At 39.7% G+C, this 24821-nt stretch overlaps 1 protein-coding gene across 1 annotated transcript; it reads left to right on the plus strand.

Annotated features, from left to right (window-relative positions):
• The first annotated feature begins 9863 nt into the window (after positions 1-9863).
• Positions 9864-23260, plus strand: LOC139692175 (probable cytochrome P450 49a1). Its single transcript, XM_071590238.1, has 11 exons — positions 9864-10113; positions 11285-11496; positions 12716-12927; positions 13931-14047; positions 16152-16228; positions 17607-17808; positions 19648-19810; positions 19986-20155; positions 20797-20875; positions 21914-22162; positions 23147-23260. The coding sequence occupies exons 1-11, from the start codon at positions 9864-9866 to the stop codon at positions 23258-23260; spliced, it is 1845 nt and encodes a 614-aa protein (XP_071446339.1).
• The last annotated feature ends 1561 nt before the right edge of the window (positions 23261-24821 follow it).

Genomic DNA, 24821 nt, shown 5'->3' on the forward strand with positions numbered 1-24821 from the left:
TGGATCTCTCTTATAGTACTAACTTCATAACATGTCTGACAACTTTTGGGCACATGCATAAAAAAACTAAAGAACCTAATTGCTCTTCCTGTACCATGGTTTCATGGTACACAAGGGCAAACAACCTGAGAATCCCAAGTAATCTTTGCATTAAAGACCCTACAAACAAAGACATTTGTATAAATATGTTTATCTGTTCAAATGAATTAAGAATATCCATCCATTAAAAATATGACATTAAGTAAGAAAATGGATCCTGAATCATCTCATATCATCATATATCATCTCATTCTCTCCAAAGAATCATTTTATCAATTTACTCCATCATCTTCAACAATGCATAAAAACATAGCTCAAATAAATGTAATGTTGGTATAATCATTTGTGCAAATCAGTGAGCGAACTGTTAAATAAAACTGAATCAAAAACGCAGTTCCTCCTTGTCTCCAGAACATATGAGATAATAAAAATTGAGTGTTTTCCTTTTTTGAATTTGAGAGAATTATTTTTTTATTCCAAAATCTATGCATTAAGGCACATGAAATTATCTTTAAAACAGCCATATCAGTAAAGGCAGCATATGTAAGTATATCGGATAGGTAGCTTATGACCTATTGCTACAATCCCGAAATGGGCAGCATATTATTCAAGTGAAGTGTAATAGAGTAAATCTATATGAAGAGTCAAAAAAATCTATTAAAAGTAAAGCTAGATGGAAGATACTTTTATCCACGCCAAGGTCAGAAAATAGATGGCTAAATATGTGCATAATATGCTAGATATAGTGACAAGGTGCTTATAATTGCCAAAGTATTGACCATAAGTAATAGCAGTCCCTAAGTTTGGCAAGACATACTCAGTAGTACCTAATAATACCTAGTAGTACAAAAATGCCTATTGTATTGTAAATTCAATTTTGTGTATGGCCATTTTATGCACGTAAAACTTTCTCTAATGATAATCAAAATATACTTACATCGTGCTTCCCATCCGGACAGTTTATTTGCCATACCAAAGAGAGTAACAGTCTTTGATCAAGTGGAAAAAGGTGCTATTTGCTGTTACAAGATTGGTTTACTGATTTCATTGTCAATGAATAAATTTATTATATCTCTTGTGTGGAATAATGCTGATTTAGAATTAATAATGAGTGTATTTCAAACATTATGATCACACTTTTGTACCAGCAAAATAAAGAATTGTTTTTAATTATAACTCTGTAAGTCTTCTCATCCAGAATGCAAATCACATCCATGAAGTTCATATCTTCAGGAGCTTCTTTTCAGAAGATTCAGGTAAAATGTACCTATATAGAATTTGTTAGAATTTGTATGAATAGTTAAATATTGCATACAGCTTTTTCCTCCATGTATCCCAAATATGCACATACCTTAAATTTTGAAAGAAACTGAATGCCTTAGTCAATGAAATACATTCACTGAATCTCACAGGAGAAACTTCAATTCCTCTCGGATGCAGTTCTCTGGTGTCTCTTTTTTTTGGTGATCCAGTGTAGATTCTGGAGAATAATCATGAGTATTTCTCACTATAATACAATATAAGCGTTTGCAAATAAAAAAATGAATTTCAGAATATAATTGAATGAGTAGACATATATTTCTTAAGCCCTGAAACTTACCTATCATGAGGATCATATAGAAAAATTGTTAATTATGAATTATTGAATTGAAATGATTAATCCCAGAAATTGTTATCAGCTACACCTAATGTGACAATATTTGAGCTAACATTATCAACCAGATTTCACCATGATGAGGCTGTTTTTCTATGGAGTATATGATAGCCACAATACCTACTCACCTTTATTGAAATAAAGGAAGTAGCTTTGTACTTTCACACTTACTTTATTTAAAACACAATCTAGATTTCAACGTTGGATGTCAGCCTAAGGTGATTGTCCAAATACAAAACATAGGCCATGTTTTAAATAAAGTGTTTGTGGAATTACGAAGTTACCTCCTTTATTTCAAAATGTTGTGTTGATTCCATACAGTTATGCCTGAGACAAGGCCTACTCAACTTTTATAGCTTTCTTCATAGATATTTTATGACGCAGCAGTAGTTGACATGACCATGTCATACAAAGGCTCAAGCTCTATGCTCATGGTCTTACATACGAGGAACTTTCTTGTTTTTCAAATGCAGTTGTTTATTGCAATTTCTTCCTCCAAGTTGTTAACAATAATGCATATTACTCTCCCAAAGTTGGTTTACCATTTTGAAGAGAATAGATTAACATAATTCCTGAACGACGATTCAATGATGAACACATTCATCGTGGCGTTAGGCGGTGAACTGGGAGGTTTGGCTTCCAAACGTTCGGGCGCGGAGAGAGAACAGGCGGACGGGGGTGGGGTGACTGGGGGAGGGAAGGGGTCGAGCTCGCAAGAACGGAGGGTTCGTTGGGAGCAGGGACGGTGGTAGGGTCCTTAGATAGAATGGGGACTGCTGTGTTCTAGTGTACGTGAAATGGGGTCTGAGGATTCCTTCAAGGCCTTACTCTGCTGATGGGACGTGCTATCATCTTTGGTAATCGAAAACAACGTTACTGCCTTAGGAGGAGGTTTGTATTTCTCGGGCACGTTCTAGTTCAAGCAGAGGCATAGTGGCCTCTGTATGATATCCATTTAGGGTCGTTGAAGTTGAAATAAGTTAGGCGTTTTCCATTCCATACTCAACAATGGCTCCGGGACGACGACACCCTCACTCTTGACCATGCGTAAACACCTGTCGTCTCGGCGCCAGGATTGTACATGGCGCCAGGATTGGCCCCTTAATGCCCGCCATGACAGTGATGATGAGGCTTGTCACTCTTCCTATTTGGCTGGGTATTTCTAAAAGATCGTTATTTGGGGGCAAATGAGGGACATTTGAAATCACCAGTCTTGCCGCTTGTTGCACCATCCTGATTGCGGTTGTGAACATGTTATTTACTCCCCCAAGAATGTCCAAAATATAGTTCAATTATTTTTCAATTTTGAGATAAATACAAATTCTTTCCCCCAAAAGCTTGGTCGCATGAGTTGTATTATTGCCGTTACCAACTGCTTCAGCTACCTCAGTAACGTATTTGATAAGGGAGGTGCCGTGAAGTGCTTTCATGACTATGCCCGTATTTTTAGTGGGGCCGTGTACATTATGGGTCCATCGGAAGTATTCTCTATAATTCCCTCAACTACTTCAGCATAGTTCTTCTCATTACTTTGTCGTGACGGGTTGCTGGCTCCCTTTATATTTTTTCCCTGTTTATCCTCTTGAATCCTAACGTTGCTGACCTCACTACCATCCATACCATTGCCCACTATCGTTTACCAATCCCCCAACAATATCATACATTTCCTTCCTCCCGACGATTACAGTTGCCACGTAGGCTTGAATTATGATCAAGTTCGTTATTTCGGGTTTTACTTCTACTTAGGACAGGATATCACTCATGAACGAATACCTTATGCGGTCTTCAGAGCGTAAATGCACTTCCGTCACATCGAGATTGTAGTCCATGCAGAGAGTTTGTTCACAAAGCAGTGAATATTTCGATTGAAAGTGATGCCGCCGCTACCAATTAACGTGCTCACAAAATACTCGCTAACGAGTGGTGGAAATATTATTGAATAAAAGGGCAGGTAGAATATCGCTAGTAGAAGTAAAAGCAGAATCGACGAACTTGGTCATTGTTCAGGTATACATGCCACCAAGTAATCATAGGGAGGAATAAGTCGATAGGGTATACGATCAATACGAGGACATCGTCGTGGATATTCCTGGAGGGAAATATTAGATAGTGATGGGGTATTGGAACGTCACAGGCTAAGGTATAGATCGATGGTAGTGAGGTGGGAGACTACGGTTAAGGATCAAGGAATGACCGTGGGAAGAAAGCAATTGAGTTCTGCGGGAGACGAGAGTGAATCAACTACAACGCTTGGTGTAGACACCACAAAAGGCGTAGGCATGCATGGAAAATTCCAGGTGACTCAGAAAGGTATCAGTTGGATTATATCATGGCTAGGCACAGATTTAGGAACACCGTCATCGATGCTCACAGTTTCCTGGGTGCGGATGCGGACTTTGAGCACTATTTGGTAAATCTGAAGTGTTGCGTTCGATTCACAAGGATAACGGAGGGAAAGCGGTTTAGTAAATTGAATTAAGAAGCATTGACTGCATTGACCGGGAGGGACTATCAGCAGACTATTGAGAAAATTAAGAGTGAGGGAAAGGAGCTGGGTACTATAGAGGAAAAATGGGAATGTATCACAAAATGAATATGGAAAGTTGCCAGAGGAACTATAGGAACAGTCAATAGGATAAGGAATCCATGGATTACGTACGAGATGATTAGTATGAAGTTATGAAGTACTTACACTTTTGGGCACATTGATGTTATTCTCAAAGACTTATATACTTCTCCATCGGCACTTATGTTTGAATTGGCTAAATAATATATCAGAGGAATAAAAAAAACATTTACCAAATGTGGATCGCTGCAAAAATTAGAATTTCTCTTCCTGATGATCATTTTCACATAGCCCTTGCTCCCACCAAAACGAACTTAAAATACCATCCTTTGCATCACTGTATGGATGAATATTGCAATGAAGCTACTTATTTTACATAGACAGGTAAACCATAAAAGAGAAGAATACATCCTGTTCCCATGTGCCTTTCTGACAGGTAAATGTTTTTATAAAGATATCATAGCACAGCTGAAGAACGCTTCCTAATCTGCAAGCATGAACAAATGACGTGCACTCCTAAGCTAATAAACATGGGCACCAGGAGATTGAAATCTTGGGTGAAACTCAAACTTTATTTTCATTCCTCAACAAATTTTTCGGGCATGTTATTTTCTACGAGTACATATCCTTGGGAGGTTTAACTGGTTGGGTTGAGAAAATAAATCCCATACTCTCGGCATGTTCCGTCCTCCTCTCGCCCTCAGCTGTTCTGTGCTCCGTTCATTATGGCGCAGGCTGACTCTTCCCTCTTCTCATGATCCGTAGCATCAGTCGTTAGAGGAATTGCAGACCATTCCCTCTCTCCTTTCATTTCCATCCCCCCTGCTCTCCCAACCCAACCTCTCCACTCCAGCGATCCACGTGAACTCCATTCCCCATCTGCGTCGCGGTTGCCGAAAAGGCACAAATCAGCGAGCGCACATCCCACGCTCTTCGAGACATTTCACTGTGAGTCTTTCAAACAAGCCTTTCTATTCAGATCTTCCCTACAGATCTTGCAAACAAGTCTTTCAAATCTTGCTATTTGAGTGAGTGACGCCATATTGAATTTGGCCCCTTGGTTTTCAAACTAACTGGACACCCCTCTCACGTTCTCATTCTATCGCCCGCCGTCAGAGCATTCGAAATGCCAAGAAAGTTTGGCATTGTATTCTTCCGAATTATCTTTCACTTTCTCGAACTCTTTCGTTGAAGTCAAGGCCTTTCATCGTCGTCATAGTCTATACAGTCTTCAGAGGGCGAGCAGTCAATATACACCGTGCCCCAAGTAGGATGGCGGCATACGACCATGGCCTAAGTGTTTTTATTTATGTGACCTCACCCAAGTCATTTCACTATCCCATCATCTATTGCTTGACATCTCTCTTTTTCCAATTCTTGATTCATAGCCCCCTCTCCCGCCTTATCTCTCATCTTCTTGCACTATCTGTTTCTGACACTGCCACGCCATGACATGCTGGCCTCTATCGGTATCGTCAGATGTCCTGGACAACTTCCTTTAAACTTGATCTCCTTTTCTCACAAGATACATTTCTAAAATCCCGAAGAAGAATGCCAAGGAAAGGGAAGCACTGAGGATTCGCCAGGGCCATCTTGCATAGGAGCAAAAAATTGCGCAATTACTTCGTAAAATATAATTGACATAACTAACTTCACGCGAGTTAAAGGACATATGCTTGAGTACTGACAAGGTGCTACGCGATGGAGTAAATACCCAAATTCCACGTCGTGAGTGAGCGTGTCGTGCTTTAAAAATTGCTTCGGACCAACGACTGTTTTTCTTAAGTCGCATTTCGAACTCTTCCACGATCAGAACGAATATTCAAGAAGTATCCTCGCCTCCGTCGCTTTGATAATCATTTCGCCAAATTGCCTTCTGGTTAGAGTCTGATTTCTCATCGTATTCAAAAGTACTTCGTAAATAAAAAGTGGACATCGTCAGGGAAGATCTCAGGACGGACGGACTGATGTCTCGCTTCGTTTTCCGAATTAAGCACGGAAATGAAATCGTATTAATTGATTTTCACAGTTAGGGTTAACATTCAAAAGTTAGTCTCATGAACAGACTTTTTGAAATGGCCGTTACAAACGAACTGCTATTCGTTACAAATATATTTTACATAACCCTTACAAACAAACTCAAAGAGTGAATAACTGATCGTAGCACTTTTCCACTTGATATCGAGTGGAAAAGTGTTATGATCAGTTATTCATTATGTTTGACTCCCACCACATCACACCTGAAGCTACTCAAACTTAAAGAGCATGTACTCGCGTGACTAGGTCAACAGCCATTAACATCTAACGAACATATTTTCAGTGGAATCCTAGGGAAAGATAGAGCAAATGAACTATCTTTCACGCGTGGAATCAATGTGGCAATCAAGCCACGCTACCCTGTAGTGCAACTTGACAGAATGGACATGCACAGTCCATCACCCTTGATTGAGAGTTTATCTCAAGTGCATGTTCGTCTCATTTATCCGTCTCATGATAACGACTGACGAGTCGTGTCGCAGTTTGACGAGCTACAGGTAATATGGAGAGAGAAGAACTTCACTTTGGCATTGCGACTCAGGCACAACAAAGAGGAGGAAGAGAAAGGGCGAGACGCCGGTTCACTGGCGTGTCAAAGAGGGTCCAAGGAGATACCACTGAAAGGAGAGATACCAATAGTCATCTATAGTATTCGAGCTAGAAATTCATTGGAACGGTGCTTCCGGTATACCTACGTATGTATAAACTAATTAAACAGTCACCCAATCCAATAACCTAAGTTAATTCTTTGACTTTGACGGGAGCCGTATGTTATTTAGCGTTAAAGTAGCTGGATGCATATGAGGGAATCCGAAGATAGTCGAATTCTCTATATTTCCATTTCAACATACAGTAAAAGAATCTCACTATCTAAAAACGGGTCATATGCCTGGTAATGAAAGAGACCAGGGTCATTTTCGGAAAATTTCGTCATAGAGCTAAAATGTAAAAAACAAATTCTAGAGCTGGCTCGTCATTAGACAATAGCCCTAAAGCCGCAGCAAAATGTGTCGTGGAGGTGCAAAGTTTTAACAGTCTCCCTCCCGCTTAACCTTGCAGGTTAACGTAGACAGGGTAAGGGAAGAGATGGCTTGAAGAATGAAAGCAGTTAGGAAGTTTTAATCGAGTTTTATTTTGAATTTTAGTCGTTGCCGAGTGTATTATAGAGTTAGTGTGAGAGATATAAGGTGAAGCTTGAGAAAGCCGTCCATTTGTGAAGTTAGCATAGCAGTCTTAAAATTAGAATAAGAATTGTTTGAACCATGTATGTACATCTAGTAACGCTTATAGAAACTGTGGAGCATCGCTTTCTGCGGAGAAGAAATGTGTAGTATTCAAAGGAAAGACAAGTAGATGAGCGATTTTTAAGATAAGGAGAAAGATAGATAAACGTCTTTACTTGAGCAAAAGTAAGACCATAAGGTCTCTTCTCTTCTTCATGTAACACGTCGTCAAGTACATAAAAATAATAATAAAAGGAAATATATAGCGATATTAATGAAAAAGAAAAGAATGATAAGGTACATACATATATACATACGTATATGCATACATGCACCTTACCATTCTTTTCTTGGGAAAACCCTCGGGAGTTCAGACATGAAGACCCAAGTAAAAACCAACGCAGGAAAACGCCCACAAAAAAGGGAGGTGCGAAAAAACCCAGCAAGAAAATAAAAAATAAATAAAATAGAATATAACAGTTAGAAGTGCACTACAATACAATATAGTAATACATACACAGAAGGGCGTAACGATAGAGAAGGGCGTAGAAAAGGAGTTTGAGGGAAAGGATGAAAGAGAAGCGATGGGTGTCATTGGGGGAGAAAGGGAACTGGTGGTGTGAATTCTAAAGAGGGAATAGAGAGATGACTTGAGATTTTGAAGACCGATTGATAACTTATCGCTTTGACATACCTATCAATGGTACACAAACTATCAACCTCAAAGTCGGTTTGATGCGGCAAGGGAGATCAAAATACTATGAATCTAAATCAGAGGCGAATCGAAGGAATCATGGTTCTCATTCCTACCGCCTGGAGTATATTTTTTGACTTTAATAAAATTCAAATTTAATATTATTTATATGCCCAAAACTAATTTTCAATACCTGCCGTCCCCCTACGATAAAATCATCCGCTGAAGAGTGCGTTGTAGTATTTAAATGAGTGCCATAGATTTCAAATTCAAAATGTATTCTGCTTTCCACGCAGAAAAAAGTTACTTATTTGTTCATGTCGACAATATCAAGTTTTCTAGATCGCCTAACGAGTGAAATGAACGCGAGAAGTTACTACCCTCGGCCAACTGAAGTTTTCTAGAAAGATTCCGAACCGAGAAAAATCACAGAGCTTTGATTTAAACCGGACCCGTCGGTCACTGGCACACTTCCTATCTAATGCTTTTATGAGACAACATTGGGGGTCTCTCAAAACATCACAGGGGCAGTATGCAGTCATGCCCATTCTTAAAGGTCTTTACATGAACGACATAATTTATGCTGCAAATATAAAGTAAGCCCTTTTAACTTTGATGACCTTATCTTTCATCAATATGAAAGATAAGGTTATCAAAGGTCATCACAACTCTCACGAGGCTCACACATCAGAAGTACCCATACATGCGGCTCAGCCTTTAAGACAATAGGTTCCAGAAGACGGGTTTCAAGGCAATGTAATGAAAGTGAAAAGAGGCCAGTTAGTCTACATTTGGAATGATTAATAAGTATTGGGGATTCAGAAGATGTTAATCAATGGAAATGGGCAGAGTTCAGGGAAAATCCGTAGGTTTATTACAAATTGCTTCGAGGATATACAGTAGTTGTAGTTGTAGTTGTAGTGACAGCTCCGCTGTAGGAATTAGGAAAGGAGCTTCTTTGTGTCACGGAGAGGGTTAAGCAAAACTCAGACTGGGGTATAGAACAGCCGAGTTTACTGGTGACACCAAGGCCCCACATTAAATTCGTAGATCACATCACCAGAATGAAATAAGAGACGACCTCAGTCATAAATCAACAATTATATTAATGTTAAACAAATCATAAAAACAAGACTATGGCAAATTTTGTAGTGGCGCAACCGCTCCCCGACTGGCTTTATAGTTTCAATATTTGTTAAAAGAATACGTAATCATAACAAAATAAAACCCTAGAATCTCGAATTTTAAAAATCAACAAGCAAAATTTGAAACTTTCCTCAAACACTCATTGTAATATTCATGATGTGGATAGGTAATGTACCTGTAAGTATTCGTGTTTATGTACATGCGCGAATACATGTTGCACCAGGATGCAAACATTTGCAAGTGCGCATGTTTGCACCCTGGTGTTCGAAAACACCCAGCCACACGCCCTTGTGGCAACTTGCGGGGCATTGTGTAGATTATGTATACATGTAACGGGAAACAAGACCCCCCTCCAACCGAAGCAAAGCCACGGCAGGGGCTGCTAAGGCACCAGCCTTTAATTTTTAAATTTTTCCAGTTTGATTCTGGGTGTTTCAGCTAGTAATTTAATCTGAAGTATCACCCGCCCTCGAGTTCATGGCGGTGCATTTGGTCGCAAGCCGCATGGCAGCCACCGCAACCAGTCTGCATGCAGTCATCCGGCACTCCCAAGCTATGCAGAGAGCGGCTGCGGTCACACACTTCCCCCGAGGCAATGCCACCAGCCGGCAGCGCCACACCGGCGACCTCCGGATGTCAGCCATCGAGACTGTGGCTACGACGAAGATTTCAGACGTAAAGCCTTTTGAAGAAATCCCAGGACCGACACTCATGGCAATGATAGGAAACCTTTGGCGTTTCCTGCCATTCATTGGTAATACTTTGCACATCTATACTTTATTTAAGCATGAAAAGAAACCTATTGCAATTTTATTATTTTTTCATTCAACGAAGAAACGCTACAATTGCCAGAAGGGAACTGGGTTTAGCAAATTATGCCATCAGGGTCAATTATATAGGCAAGTAGCAACAGCTGCACTAATTGTATGGTCAACAGAAATCTTTTTTGAAAATCACAAGAATTTGTAAATTGAGTAGTAGCTTTGCAAAACGGGTCCCTGATCATCAAAGTAACGAATGAAATTTTTTTAGAATTTGTTTCAAAAATAGAATAAGATAAAATAATGGCTAAATTGAATTATCGTGTGAATAAAGCATTATCATCGGTGAACTTGAATTTGGGGATTTACGCAAAAAAATAAAATTTATACTAATTAGAATGGAATTCCGGGTTATGCTATTGGCAGTCGAAGTTAATTATAGTTGATGAAATCAGACTACCTACAAGGCCTGTCCCAAAAGTAGTAGGACTGAGTCATTTTAAAAATGCATTACCAGAATTGATACATTCGCTCAAGAGTCTCCGAAGTAGCACAGTTGTGCGTCCTCACACCGCTGCCCACGCGTTTTTCACGCCTCGTAGGCCTTCTAGAAGGAGGAGCCCGGAATGCTGCTAAGCTCCCTCGTCACGGCCTGTTGTAACGCTTCCACCAAGCCGTGGCAACGTCGTGGTGGCGTGGGAAGAGGAAGAAGTCTGGTGGGGTATTGTCTAAAAAAATTTGATCTTCACTCACATTTAGATCCTCACTCACTCATGCGGCGGAGTGATCGAAGGGCCGCCTAGAGTGCGGTCTTTTGATCAGGAAGACGCGCCATCCCGGACACCGGAAGGTTATAACCGGCGTAATAGCAGAGGGATATTAATGCTGTGACGAGGGAGGGGAGATGCGAAGGCAAACCTCATCCCCGTCTCCAACAGGTATCTGAGGATAGCCCAGCTTTATCTGCAGACTCTACCTCCGCCCCTGTGAGAGCACCACCCAGAAAGAAACATAAGAGTTGGAAGGGGGACAATTCTAGTGATAGGCAGCAGTAACTTAAGGCGTGTAATGGTCCCATTGCGGGAGAGGGCAGACCATGTGGTTGTAAGCCAGCGCCTGACAGCATGGTGCATTCCTAGTGGCGGCGTTCCCCAGGTGACGAAGGGGCTTGGAGCGGCGGCTGCGGGGGCGAAGTGTTCCAAGCTGCTGGTCATGGCTCATGTCGGCGTAAACGGTGCCGTGGACGTGGATCTGGAGAGATTCTGGACTCCTTGAGGGCATTGAATTCGGAAGTGAAGCGGGTGGGTGATGTTGAGGGTGCTGATGTGACGCCCTCGATCTGCAGCCTTGCCCCGAAGATTGATCGTAGACCTCTGGTTTGAAGAAGAGTGGAATTCATCAATCAGAGGTTGTTGCTCGGTTTCTGCAGAGATATCGAGGTATCCTTCGTCAACCTTCAGCCGGTGATTCGATCATTTAGGAATCCCCTGAACCGTTCAGGAGTTCACTATGCTCCTGAGGCCGCCTGGCTAGGGCTAGGATTTTCGGGCACTGCAGGGCTTTTTTTTAGTTTAAAATGCATGTCAAAAAGTGGGTCTCTAAAGTCTTCTATGCTAAATTATTTAAATTTAGATGAATTGAGGGTCAGTGCTAGCAATAGTTCATTTAATCCGAATCAGATAACATTGGATGGTAAATTTTATTAAGGATTCAATATTAATAAGAAAACGATCCTCGTTGAAAATTCAAAAAACCGTAACGACAAGGAAACATCATCTGTATTGGTAGCTCATTTCGGAAGTTTAAAAAACAAATTCGCAGAATATCATCACGTTATTCAAAGCACAGGCGAAGAGGTAATCTACTATAGAACATGGTGGGGGCAAATCCGCGGGCTAATTTCCTTTTGTTCGTCCGAGAGCACTCGCGGTACCAACTTCGTAAACACACCTTTCTCATGCTCATGTTTTCGGTCACAAGTCGATACACATCACTTTTAAGAGATGCCAAGTTCATCATAAACCATGCGAACATTTAATCTGCGGTCCCTGTCCAACAAAGCCTTCACCCTTACAAGATTTTCGTCACTTTTTGAGGTCAAAGGGCGTCCTGAACTTTTGGCGTCTTCAACATCTTCTCTACCCTCCCGAAACAACTTGTGTCACTCATAAGCACCCATCTACCGATGGCGGTATCAGGCTGCCTTGAGCATGTCATGAGTCTCTTCCCCGGTTTTGGCGAGTTTCGCGCAAAATTTGATGGAGTAGCGCTGTTCAAAAACCAGTTCATGACGGAGCGTACCGAGGTCACAGTATATAGGTTTCGCAAACGAACGACCCGCACTCCGAAAATCCTGGAGCCAACTGCCTCCAGCCTTTCCTGAAACTCCCCTACCTCGAACCCAGGCAGAGAAACCGCCGCCCGTCCGTCCATCTATCCGGGAAAAAATAAGTCATACTATTTTTGAAACCGACCTTGTGTTACGATCTTCGCCTTATTTGGAAGTGAAAGAACGAAAAAATAAAGAGGGAATACGAGGAATATTTCGTCTTATCCACAGGCGAATCCTCTGGGTTAAAATTCATGGACATGCAGGTCAAGATGTACGAGGAGTACGGGCCCATCTTGAAGGTAGCTGGGCTGCCAGGACGCCCGGACATGGTGTTCGCGTTCCGACCCGAGGACGCTGAGGTGGTCCTACGCAACGATGGCCCTTGGCCATCCAGGGGTACCGCCAACAGCTTAAGCTACTACCGGAATGTGACCAGAAAGGATTACTTTGGTGGTGCCTCCGGCGTGATCACTGAGTGAGTCGACGCCCAAATTTTTACCACCTGCACGCATCATGAGGGGCAAAAAAGACAATTTATTAACGCAAAAATTCAATTTCTGCTCTCCGTAAAACCTTCCATGTCAAATCGTGTCATTTTCACTTGGCAGCGAAATATTTCAAGAGTCCAATTCTTCAAAATTGCAATGCCTGCAAAGCCGACAAAGAATATAATACCTGTGAAAATTTGGGGCTTATCAGTTTTTCTTTACACTTGGGATATATTTACCTATTCAAATTAACATTCTTCAGCTTATAGTAGAGAATTTTCCATGAGAGCCCATGTTAAATATGTCAAATTTAAGGTAAAACTTGGGAAAAGGTAGCTCATGAAGCCCATTGTTTAATCATTCCAGTCGATAAAAGACTTTATTGAAATGTTTAAAGTACCTGAAATAAGTGACACCGTAGTTATAGACATCTAAATACTGAGAGATGTTGCGGTGAATCTTCATCTACGTAAATGATATCCTGCGAGCCACCAACAAGGTGTGTGGCAGGAGTTACGCATCCTCCACGCCAGGCATGCACAGTATGGAAAGAGTGCCGGTCACCAACCATACATAAAAGACGTAATTATAGAAAAGTTCTCACATACTAATCAATTAAAAATTACGTGTGTCAAACTTGAGGAAAAAAGACCAACTTGGTATCCCAAAGGGCTAACAACTTCATAGAGAAAGAACGAGAAAAATACGGAAATCTTCCCAAAACAGGGACAAAAGCCAAAAAGTACATAACGGTCGCCACAGATAAAAAAATGAAGGAATAAAAAGAAGGAAAAGTATTAAGCCTTCAATGTAATGATAATATTTATTCCCTAGTTGATGTGGAGCGTAGCTATTTCCCTTTTTTGTACTCTGAAAAACATCTAAAACCGATCAAATGCAATGAATACCCATAAAAAAGTTTCCTCCATACAATAAATCAGCATACATATTCTTACCAAAGACGAACTTAAAACTTACTTTTCCTTATAGGGATGGTCCCAAATGGCTGGAGACAAGGAGGAAGGTCAACCCCCCGCTAATGCAACCGAGGATCTCCAATCGATACATTGCTCCAATAGCAGATGTGGCGCAGGATTTCGTTGACAGGTAAGCAGGTACTCGGACTCCCAAGAGATTGGCGACAAGCTATGGGCGAAGAGGGCATAGAGTTACTTGAGATGGACAGAGCGCCAGAGACAGTGAGCGCCAACAAATACTGGGAACTACCTGTTATTACAGATCATTCGCCATTTAAAGGGATATATTTCATATTTTAGGGGAAATATTTCATATTTCTCTGAATTCTAGTACACATACATTCTAAAAGCCATCAGGGAAATCTAATAAGTACATAACCTTGATTAATTATTATCCCCTTCATATTGACACTATATTGTAGGGAGCGACCTTGATTTCGCCCACCTTTCTTATAGTCCCAAGCCCTTCACAACATACCACCGCTCAATAATCCCGCTCTAGACACAAACTGCAACCACCACAAAAAAATTTACATTTAGGTTTGTGCAATTGCATCCACGCCTCGGATATATAGATGGTATCAACAGGACTCTTTTTGGCCTAGAAAAAACTCAATACCAACAAACTTTTTCTTGCTATGAAAAGAACGAGCATTTTGATAAAAAAAATACTGTTTTTAAGGACCAGGGTTCAGGTTAAAGTCATGGTCGAGAGAGAACTCTCGTGAACTGTCTTCTTTGAACTGGGTTCTTGATCTTTATTTTATATTTACACATTTTACTGCCCTGCACGCCGCCGCTAGGGTATGTGGCAGGGGGTGAGTACAAACCAAACTAATTTTGACGCGAATATTACCCTACCACGGTCGAACAATGTTATTCTGATCCCTTATCGTTCGTGAAATAATGACATCTTAAATCTATCTGTACGATGGGGGTAACAATATATTTTGAGCATCACCACCAAAGAGACGTCCTTCCAATTTATGCAAGAGATTTAACCTGTAATTTTTAACCTTCGCTCCATGAATGATTTGCAGCCTAGCTACTTTAATATTTCGGATACGCTACGAAGTTTATGATAACAAAGTTTTACAAATTTCCTCTACGCTGCACGCGATCCAATTCCGCAATCAATCCAACTTCGTGAGGATCCTATGTACTAGCAACAAATTCTAAATGAGGCCTAACCAGCGAAAGTTAACATTTCTCTGGAACCATTTCATTACATTTACCCAGTACACTTCTAATGAATCTTATTTTTTTGTTAGCTTGTCCACATATTCTCTGTAAATATTTCACCCAACAGGGGACGTGAGTGAGGATAACGCCTAAGTATTTCATCAAGTTACATTCCATTTCGGTGTTCCCGGGGTAGTAAGCGTTCGGGAGGGAATTGCTATTATTGCACTGCAAAGTAGTAAACAAAAAAAACATAAAAATCTGGATTTTTTTGCATGGTGTATTTCAAAGGTATGCGGGCATTGGTTCTGGGATTTGAACCCGAGACCCTCCAATCAGCAGATAATAACTACACTACCCACTGGACTGCCATGTCCATTTGTAAATATTAATAATAATATTTCTTGCATATTCCTTGCATAACAACTATTGGGTATTGAAAGCACGGGAGGAGTCGATCCTCAAATAACTTTTTGCATGGTGAATGCCTTTGTTTTTCTTTCTATACGGCGCATTTTTCTATCCTTCACCATTCTTTCGTCTCAAAAGCCTTCAAACAAGGGCGATTTTCATCTCTCTAAGACCAAATTTTTTAATCATTCAACGCTAATATATTTAACGTCTTCTCTAATAGTTTTTTTATGCATCTAGAAACAAATATCTGTAATTTATCTCATTATTTTGAAACGCTTCTTTTCTAACGCAATGATTCTCCTTATTTCCATAGTATTTTATCCGTTTCCATCGATATTATTACTAGAAACATTAATTAATATTGATACTGTACACGGTGATCATGTAATGCGATCACTAATGAAGTTACTAATCTTTGCCTGATTTAATACAAGCCTGTTTGTTTTTTTATTGAATTGATTCGTCACACTTTCAATTTCAAATTGAATTCATTGTTATTGCAGTAAGGAATCTACAAAGGTTGAGAATTGTGTTCAAAATATGATATATAATTCATTTTAGAATAAATCAAAAGGTTCATCCTGGGAGAGAGTCGACAGCAAAGAGAGGAAAATAATTTTTGCCATTGCTCTTTACAGGATGAGAACTCTGAGGGACCACAAGGACGAACTTCCTGCGGAATTCCATAACGAACTCTTCAAGTGGTCCCTGGAATGTGAGTTTACTCGTGAAGAATAAAAGTATTTACAATTGCCCACATCAAGGGCTGTGATTTTATTACCATCCTCGAAGAATGTTCCTTCCCAATTGCATATGGCATTACATTTTACTCCAATACAGAAAGAACCTTTAAAAATATGTGTATGGTCTATCAAAAAATTGCCTTCAGCCTCTGTGGGCACCTTGCGAACCAGGTTGCTTTCCATGGCAGGGTTAAGCCAACATTCGAAGTAGTTGATGCCCTAGAAAGGGATTTTAGAAACTGAAATTAGAACCAATAGATAGTTTACTGTTTAAGATAAATTACGTTTAAGAAGAAACAATGATACGGTGCTTGGCCTAATAAAGGACAACCTGACATCCCACACTGCAATAAACCCTTCTTCTTCAATTGTGCGTACTTCCTCGCGCTGCGTCCCCCGCTTCTTTCCCCCTATTACTTTCCCACCTCATTTCATTATTATTCTCTGTGTACTTTCTTCCATCTGATTCAATGTTTACATTCCTCCATTTCCTTCTCTTGTCTATCTTTCTAACCATCTCATCCTAAGTATTCAAAGATTCCTTTTCCTCTTTACTCTTTCTATAGTTTCATCTGCATCATTCGTTCGTCATTTTTTGAGATGCTCCCATCTTTCTTCTGCTGCACTAGACTCCCTGTCCTCCCATTTCTCCACTTTCCCCTGGTACCCCCTTCCTTTCATCGCCCCGGCTAATGTCTCTAAATTTAATTTCCTCATCTTCTTCCGCGTTTTATCCTTTATATCCGACACCACACTTAATTGGAAATAAATTATGACCTAGATCCGCATCGGCTCCATGGAATCTGTGCGATTTAATCGCGATGTTCCTAAATTCGTGCCAAAGCATAGTATAGTCTTACTGATGATGAAAATCTGGACGTTTTCTATATATTACTACGCCCAATGTGGTGTTTAAACTTAAGGCTCGTTATGACTAGACCATTTCTCCAGCAGAGCTCAAGAAAACTCCCCGCAGACATTCATTAATTCTAAGCCCAAGTTCTCTAATCCACTACCATCTCTCCCTTCACCCACTGCCGCGTTCCAATACCTATCACGATCACATGTTTCCTTCCAGGAATATCCGCAATTATTTCCCCTAATTGATCACATATCCTTTTATTGCTTCCTCCCAATGATTTCTTGTTAGAATAGCCAAGTTCGAAAACTTCCTGTTTGCCACGCAAATTGAATACACATACGCTGGAGACGTTATACGCTGGAGTCCTAAAACACTCTGTTCCCCATACCTGCGTAGCGGTTTGCAAAGTATGGGGTCAGGTATCCGAATTCAATGTAAACTAACTCAGTTACTGGGAATGTTAGCATATTTTTTTCTTTTTTCCACAGCGATTGCCTACGTTGCCTTGAACACGCGACTGGGCTGCTTGGCTTCAAACTTGGCTCCGGACTCCGAGCCTCAAAGGTTGATCGATGCAGTCAGTGTCTTCTTCGAGACATCATTTCAGTTGGACTCGGGGATTCCTCTCTGGAAGATATTCCCGACCCGCAGCTGGAAAAAATTCGTTAATGCCCTCGACCTTTTTCTCGAGTACGTATCAATTTATTTTTCATTTTTTACGGCGTAAACCTGGCAACGGATTGACACAATTTGAATATTTTTCCTCCGTTAGTTAAATACAACCGTTTTCACACGCGCGCGCGCATAAAATTCAATGGGATCAAAATTCCAGTTCTCCGTGCTTCACTAGCTGCTCCTCACCACGCAGTTAAGTTAAACTTCATCATATTCACATAGCAAAACCATCGTTTTCCAAAGATGATTATATCAATTTGTTAAAATCTTTCTGGGAATGCTTCCATATTTCTTTTCCATGCACAATTATCAATATTTACATTTTTAATACCAGAAAAAATATTTACCAGGACATAGTTTAATCAAGGAGAAACTAGTTTATTATAATACCCAACAAATGAATATGAGATTTAATTTCAAATAACCTACGTAACAGTGCTATATCTTAAAACCATTTTTAACTTGAGAATAAATTATTCAATTCAGACGTTTCATTAATTTTTCCCGAATAAAATTTGAACACATGAACTCATCCAGTCGAAGTAGAGCTTTAACGTTATTTCTGGTAAATGTAAGATTTCAGACGTAACTGAAAATTGTGTATTACTTGGATGTATTTTCCATTTACAGCTACAAGATTTTCAAAGTAACTATTCATTCATATTCGCCCATCTTCCCATATAAGCATATCTTATCAAAATAAAACCTGCCTGCGGATTACCATAAATATCTGGCACTCGGATAGTCGCACAAGACTGGTGAAGCTGAGTGAATTTAGAGTCGCCCGTCGGCATTGAACTAGAGAGCATAAGGTAGCCGAATCTTTTACTCCTATCAGCAATTATTTACCTGTTCGTGCATCTGTAGCTGTTCTTTCCCTTCAAAGATGATTACTCAAAATCAGAAAAACCCAGGGGGGGGCGGAGGTCAGAAGTAACGGAAAGAAAAAGGAAATATTGCAGGAATGATTGGAGCGACAAAAAGCTGGATACAGTAAGAAATGAAAGGGAAGAACAGAGTGCAGGAGTCGTGTAGACTCATTCCTGGTGGTGAATTCGGGAATAATTCATTTCATCAGAACAGCACACAGCAATCATGCTTCACTCGTTTAAGTCTTCCATGGACGGGAGCGTTCAGTACTCCTTGGCAAATACAAAATTATTTCTTTATCTCTGTTTGGAACGCCACTTGAATCCCTTTAGCGACATTTGCAAAAGAACCTTCTTCTAACAATACTAACAAACAAAGTTTTCTGAAATCATCAGGGGCGCATCACGCCAGGGGCATCATGTGAGTTTTTATGGGAGATCTCATAGGGTATATCGCCTATTGTTACACTTCCCTATTTCTCTAAAAACCGAAAATAAAAGCCATTTTACATTCAGTTTTCCCAGATAGTATGACTTCTCATCGTAATTTTCATGAACTTCCCAGCTATGGATATTACATAGGGAGGTGGACTTCATTACCTCGTACGTAGATATTAAATTCAGGAGGAAGGGAAGGTCGTTTCATAAATGACCGATTTGACACCACCGTTTTGGTATTTACGTGTATTAATCCAATTTTTCATTTGATTTGACTATATATATGCATGTATAAGTTTTACTTGTTGAATTATCTTTAAATAAATAACAAGATAAAATCATTACTCTAATTTTTTTTTCAAAAGTTTCATCCCAGGGATAAAACTTCCCTGTTATAATTCTCAAAACCAGAACTAGGTCTGCCTGTCATGCATGCATGCATCCTTTTAGAGTTAGCTACATTTTTTTGACGGAATTAATAAAAAAACTTGGTAATAATACGATGGTGTCTAAATGGTATTTGAGAGATCCGAATTTCTTTTCCCAGGATTTCGGAGAAATATGTGAAACAGGCGATTGAGCGAGTGGAACGCCAGAGTGGTGAGGGCGTGGAGTGGGAAGCGAGCGTGTTGGAGAGGCTCCTTGCGCGCGGCACGCCCAAAGAGGCGTGCGTCATGGCGCAGGACATGCTCTTCGGCGGCGTGGACTCGGTAAGGGCCTCCGGAGTCGTCCCTCCCCATTCTCACGCAGATGAGTGCCGTAACGGACTATCTCTTGTCCAACAGAGCATCTTTGTTTCCCTCAACTGTGTTCTCCTTTCCATCAGGGCATCGACGTTAAACGCCGTGCAGAGATGATTTCTCGAAAATAAAAATTCTTTTGCAGACATCCTACTCGGTGGCGTCCGCCTTGTACATGATGTGCAAGAATCAAGACAAGCAGGAGATGCTACTCAAGGAATTGAAAAAATATCTACCCAGAAAAGAAGACACATTTTCTGAGGAAATTCTGGAGGATATGAAATATCTTAAGGCTGTTATCAAAGAGACCCTGAGGTATGTTTCCAGTTGGAGTGATGCTATCGAATCAAAAATAGTAAACAAAGACAAATGTATTTTTAATTATGGTAATTCGATTCCATAAATTCGAGAAATTCATTAAATTATAAATTTTATGTACAAGGGCACATATTTCTTTTTACAATTATTTGTATTTTTTTCATTTGCACAATGCTTTTAGTTTTTAGCAATTATTTTCCTGTTCAATTCCTCAAAACTCCAATCTCTCGCCTTAATGGCATCGAAATTACTATCCGTTTCTCCCTCTGCTTTCTAACATACCATACGTACTCACTCATATCAAGTACTTTATCAATCCCAATAACTTTTAGATATGTATCACCTTTTCCTGTTTTCTTCAAATTTATTCAACAGATTTCTTCTATAACGCCACCCTATCTATTTGCGTTTATCGCCATCCAGCTTATTTTCTCCTCCATCCCCGACCTAGACCTCCTGTTCTAATCCACGCTGCTTTTCTCTCAAAGGCCAAGTTTCTGATTAATACAAATCTATGCTTTATGTTCAAGTCTCGACTACACCAGATTCCCTCTCCTCCGATAAACAGGACTCTGCCTGATTGGCAATCAGGTGACGGGGGATAATCTAAATAACTCGAAATGTTTCTATTCCTTTAGGGTAGCAGCCCCATTCAACGGAATCCTCAGAGTATTGCCGAAAGAAATTGTAATCGGCAATTACAAAGTTCCTGCAGGGGTAAGATACTAAACTTTTTTATTCGATCTTTCTACCTGTATCTTCATTCGTAGCGACTCTTTCGACTGCTGTAATGACGTCGTAGGACCGACTTATAATATTTGTAAACGACGGAAAATATTCTTGGAATATTGACACGAAAGCACACGAAGTGCTAAAAAAATACAGGAAGTAATAGAAAATTTTACTTGCAATAGTTTGCAGACAGCCTCATCGGCGCACCGAGAATTGGGTAAAAGTTGAAAACGTTCATCATTTTGACATTCACTGACTGGCAGACACTCTTGAGATGACATTTTTACGTAGCTCATCAAAACCTAAGTGTTCGCCATCCATTGCATATCAAACATTTTCGCCTTTTTACAATTTTTTAAAATACTTACATACAATTTACCTTTTTCTGATCGTAATGGTGAATGCCTGTTGACTTTTGGAAATCATACTAAGCTCTCCGTCGATGACGTTCTTGGAGAAGAGTGAGACGAGAGACGCCGTCTCCATTTCCGCTCTAGAAGAGGGTTCGGTCAATTTTCCCAAAATACTGGACTGCGAATCATATATCACACTCCAAATTACGATTGTAAGGCATTGGCATATTAAGAAGAGGCCGATTTTAGTATCTTCAGCCAGTTTCGGTCCCAGACTATCCGCAATTAAATTAAGATATTCCCCTAGTTTACGAATTATTGGCTTACTTTTTTCCAGTTCCCTCGGAGTTTGTACAGCTTTCATCAAAATAGTTCCCACGAATCAGAATGCCGGCAGTAATGAGCGAAGTACTATTATCATCAAAGGCTGACAGTCTTTATCGGCTATAAAAAATTACCATGCTTAGAAATTAATTTTATACTAATTTTTAGTCGAGAAACGTGTAAATTCTCACTTTTCTTAAAGAGAAGATTGCATCAACTCTTAAGCCTTAGACTGTGGACTAGGACACAAGCGGGGTATTTTGCAAAGACGGTAAAGATATAGCATTTAAAAACCTTGAGTATGAAGAAATAAATGTGCTCACCCTATTAATGATTTTGCTTCTAGGTTCCAGTTTTCTTGCCGAGTGTGATAACAAAATTCTCTGAGGAGTTCTTCCCCCAGAGTGACAAATTCATACCAGAGAGGTGGTTGAAAACGAGGCCAACGGCGAACACCGCAGGCAGCGTGGAGGACTTCGACGCTACGAACAAAACGAAACGACATCCATTCGCTTACATTCCCTTCGGATTCGGCGCCAGGAGCTGTGTGGGCAAGAGATTTGCAGACATGGAAATACAGATATTGCTTGCCAAGGTGAATGACGTAATTCCCAACGAAGGCATTTGAAGGATTATTTTTACTTGAATTTATTTCACTCCCGGGTTTTTCGCCGTGCTGACCCTCATCATTCATAAATACATCGTGTACCCTTCGTGGGTCACATCTTCAGGTCAGGCTGGAACACTTACCGAAAATACGGCTGCCCGATTTGCAATTACTAACTCTCCTGTCACTTAGGCAAAGATGTATCCTGCAGTGAGTACGAAACGTCATCAACGGAATCAGTGAAATAATGGTTTAACGCTGAGGAAAATAAATTTCAAATAAGCACCGGGAGCTGGCGTTTTCATTTTAGTGTCAAAAAAATACATCGTAAATGAGAGTATGAGAAAAGGAGATCTATAGTCGTGACTAATGACTAGTGGATAGACAGTTTCACGGGGTATAGGTAGAAATAATCCCCTTTTACGAACCAATAATCTTTCTCTCACAGAGTGTTTCGGTCTCCTCATTTGTAACTTTTTTATTATTAGAGGGCGATTCGAAAAGCAAGGTCCCCTATTTTTTTCAAAAGAAATCAAATGTATTCTCAACTTTGCATGCATCTGTGGAAAGGTGGAGAAGGACTTACGTTTCCTCGATAGCTAAAGTGGTCAGAACATCGGCCGGTCAAGTCGAAAAATCCGTGGTCCAAGTCCCAGTCAAGGAAATATTTTTGCGCAGGTGAGCTGTTCGATACCGCCTTCCCCACCACTCCTATCTTTGTCTTTTATTCGTGTTCCAATCCCTTTTCCTTATATATATAGTCAAGTGAGTCTGTATTGTATATATATATATATATATATATATATATATATATGTATATATATATATATATATATATATATATATATATATATATATATATATATATAGTATTGTATAATGTGTGACACACACAGTGTTATTGTAGTTTCAAATGTGGAATTTCAATGTGTTCATCAAAAAATCATCACATTTATTTCCTTCCTTTGGCAGATTGTGAGGAATTTTCAAGTGGAATACAAGTATGGAGAAATTAAATACGAAGACAAGATGCTGTACAAACCTAAGGACCCATTACGATTTAAGCTGACTGAAAGGGATTCATAACATTGGAGCTCTCTAAGCACTGGACATCCATACTATGACAAAAGTACCTCAGGATCAAACCAGTTGCTTGCATCAGTTGTTTTCATAGTTCTTGTGCACTTTACAGATGAAATATCTAAAGCTACTCTTAGAATCAAGAAGAAACTTTTAGCGAAGGTACGCCTGGCAGAATTTCTGGCCTTTTTACGCTAAATTCAACAGAATGAAATATTTTAAATGTACATTTAAAAAAATCGTTAACAGTTATCCGCAAAAAAACAATATTAATATAAATAAGAGAATTCTGGTATGACTCCACTTTCGTAAACAATAATTTCTCCCAATAATATAAATATCTCATTATTTATTCAGATTGCGGGAAAAGCCGTACAGTGGAAAAACCAGTTCAACAATCTGAGGATGGCGATAGAGAGAATTCCAAACTCAAAAATAGATAGGACACGCTTAAGGGTCGTCTACAAATAATATTACTGTTTAAATATTGCTGTTCCAACCTCAAGCAATTGCTTAGAACCCCCATGTCATTGAAAGAGTGTGCAATAACCTAAATTAAGAATCTACTTCCCATTTAACTAAAATTGGTAAATATGGGTCAGTAAACTATTTTAAAATGACAAATTGAACGAATATTCTCGTTCTATTCCTTGAATTTCCTAGTAATAGTGAATTCCCTCGGGCATTTGTGGAATCACACAGTTTTTTCACGAAGAGGAGTTTTGATTCACCGTGACGAGGCATAGATAGATAGAGGTCTTTATTTGGGCGAAATTGAGACCAAATGGTCCCTTCTTCCATTTAACCCATCGTCATGTACATATTATATTAGGCATTAAAACTTATAGTTACATTCATATGTACACATAAATACATATAGACAGACACAAATTCATTTGGCACAGATTTGCACATCGAAAAGAAAAAAATATATATAGTATATATACACACACATACATACACGTACACGCACATACATACATATATGCATACACATACCTACACATGCACTGCATACCTACCTACACTGCATATACATATCCACACACACATACACACATAAACATACCTACATGCATGCATACACATACATAAATACATACATAATTACCTGAAGACCTGACCATATACACCTGACCTGACCTGACCATATACACCCATACATATACATATATAAATTAAGAATACACCTGCATATACTCAAATTAAATGGCAGTGAAGATAGAGTGCAATAAAATGAGGAAAGTCTAAGCAAAGAATGAGGTTTGTGGGAAAAGCTAAGGAGAGCGTGGCTTTGCTCAACTAGTAAAAACCCACGAAGGAAAAACACCCACGAAGAGAAGGGGGGTGTGAAAAACCTGCGAAAACCCTATTAATTAGAGGAAAGATACATGTACATTGTAACAATCATTTTTACATAGTATACATATTATTAAGTTACTGAAATTGAATTGGAGAAATTACATACATTGACAACACATGCGGAGTAATGAGAAGCGTGATATTTCTAAAAATAATGATGCAAACTCCTACCGCTTGAGATGACAAAACAAAAAAGCAGGGAAAA

This window comes from Hetaerina americana, unplaced genomic scaffold (genome assembly GCF_022747635.1).
Source record: "Hetaerina americana unplaced genomic scaffold, ioHetAmer1.1.p SCAF_4, whole genome shotgun sequence".
Classification (NCBI taxonomy): Eukaryota; Metazoa; Arthropoda; class Insecta; order Odonata; family Calopterygidae; genus Hetaerina; species Hetaerina americana.

What these genes read in the sequence shown, in the direction of transcription:
- LOC139692175 (XM_071590238.1), top strand. Translation starts at nt 9,864, where the DNA reads ATGGCAGCCACCGCAACCAGTCTGCATGCAGTCATCCGGCACTCCCAA. An exon ending in GCGCAGGATTTCGTTGACAG is followed by an intron (nt 14,048 to 16,151) that starts GTAAGCAGGTAC and finishes TGCTCTTTACAG; the next exon opens with GATGAGAACTCTGAGGGACC. An exon ending in CTTCAAGTGGTCCCTGGAAT is followed by an intron (nt 16,229 to 17,606) that starts GTGAGTTTACTC and finishes TTTTTTCCACAG; the next exon opens with CGATTGCCTACGTTGCCTTG.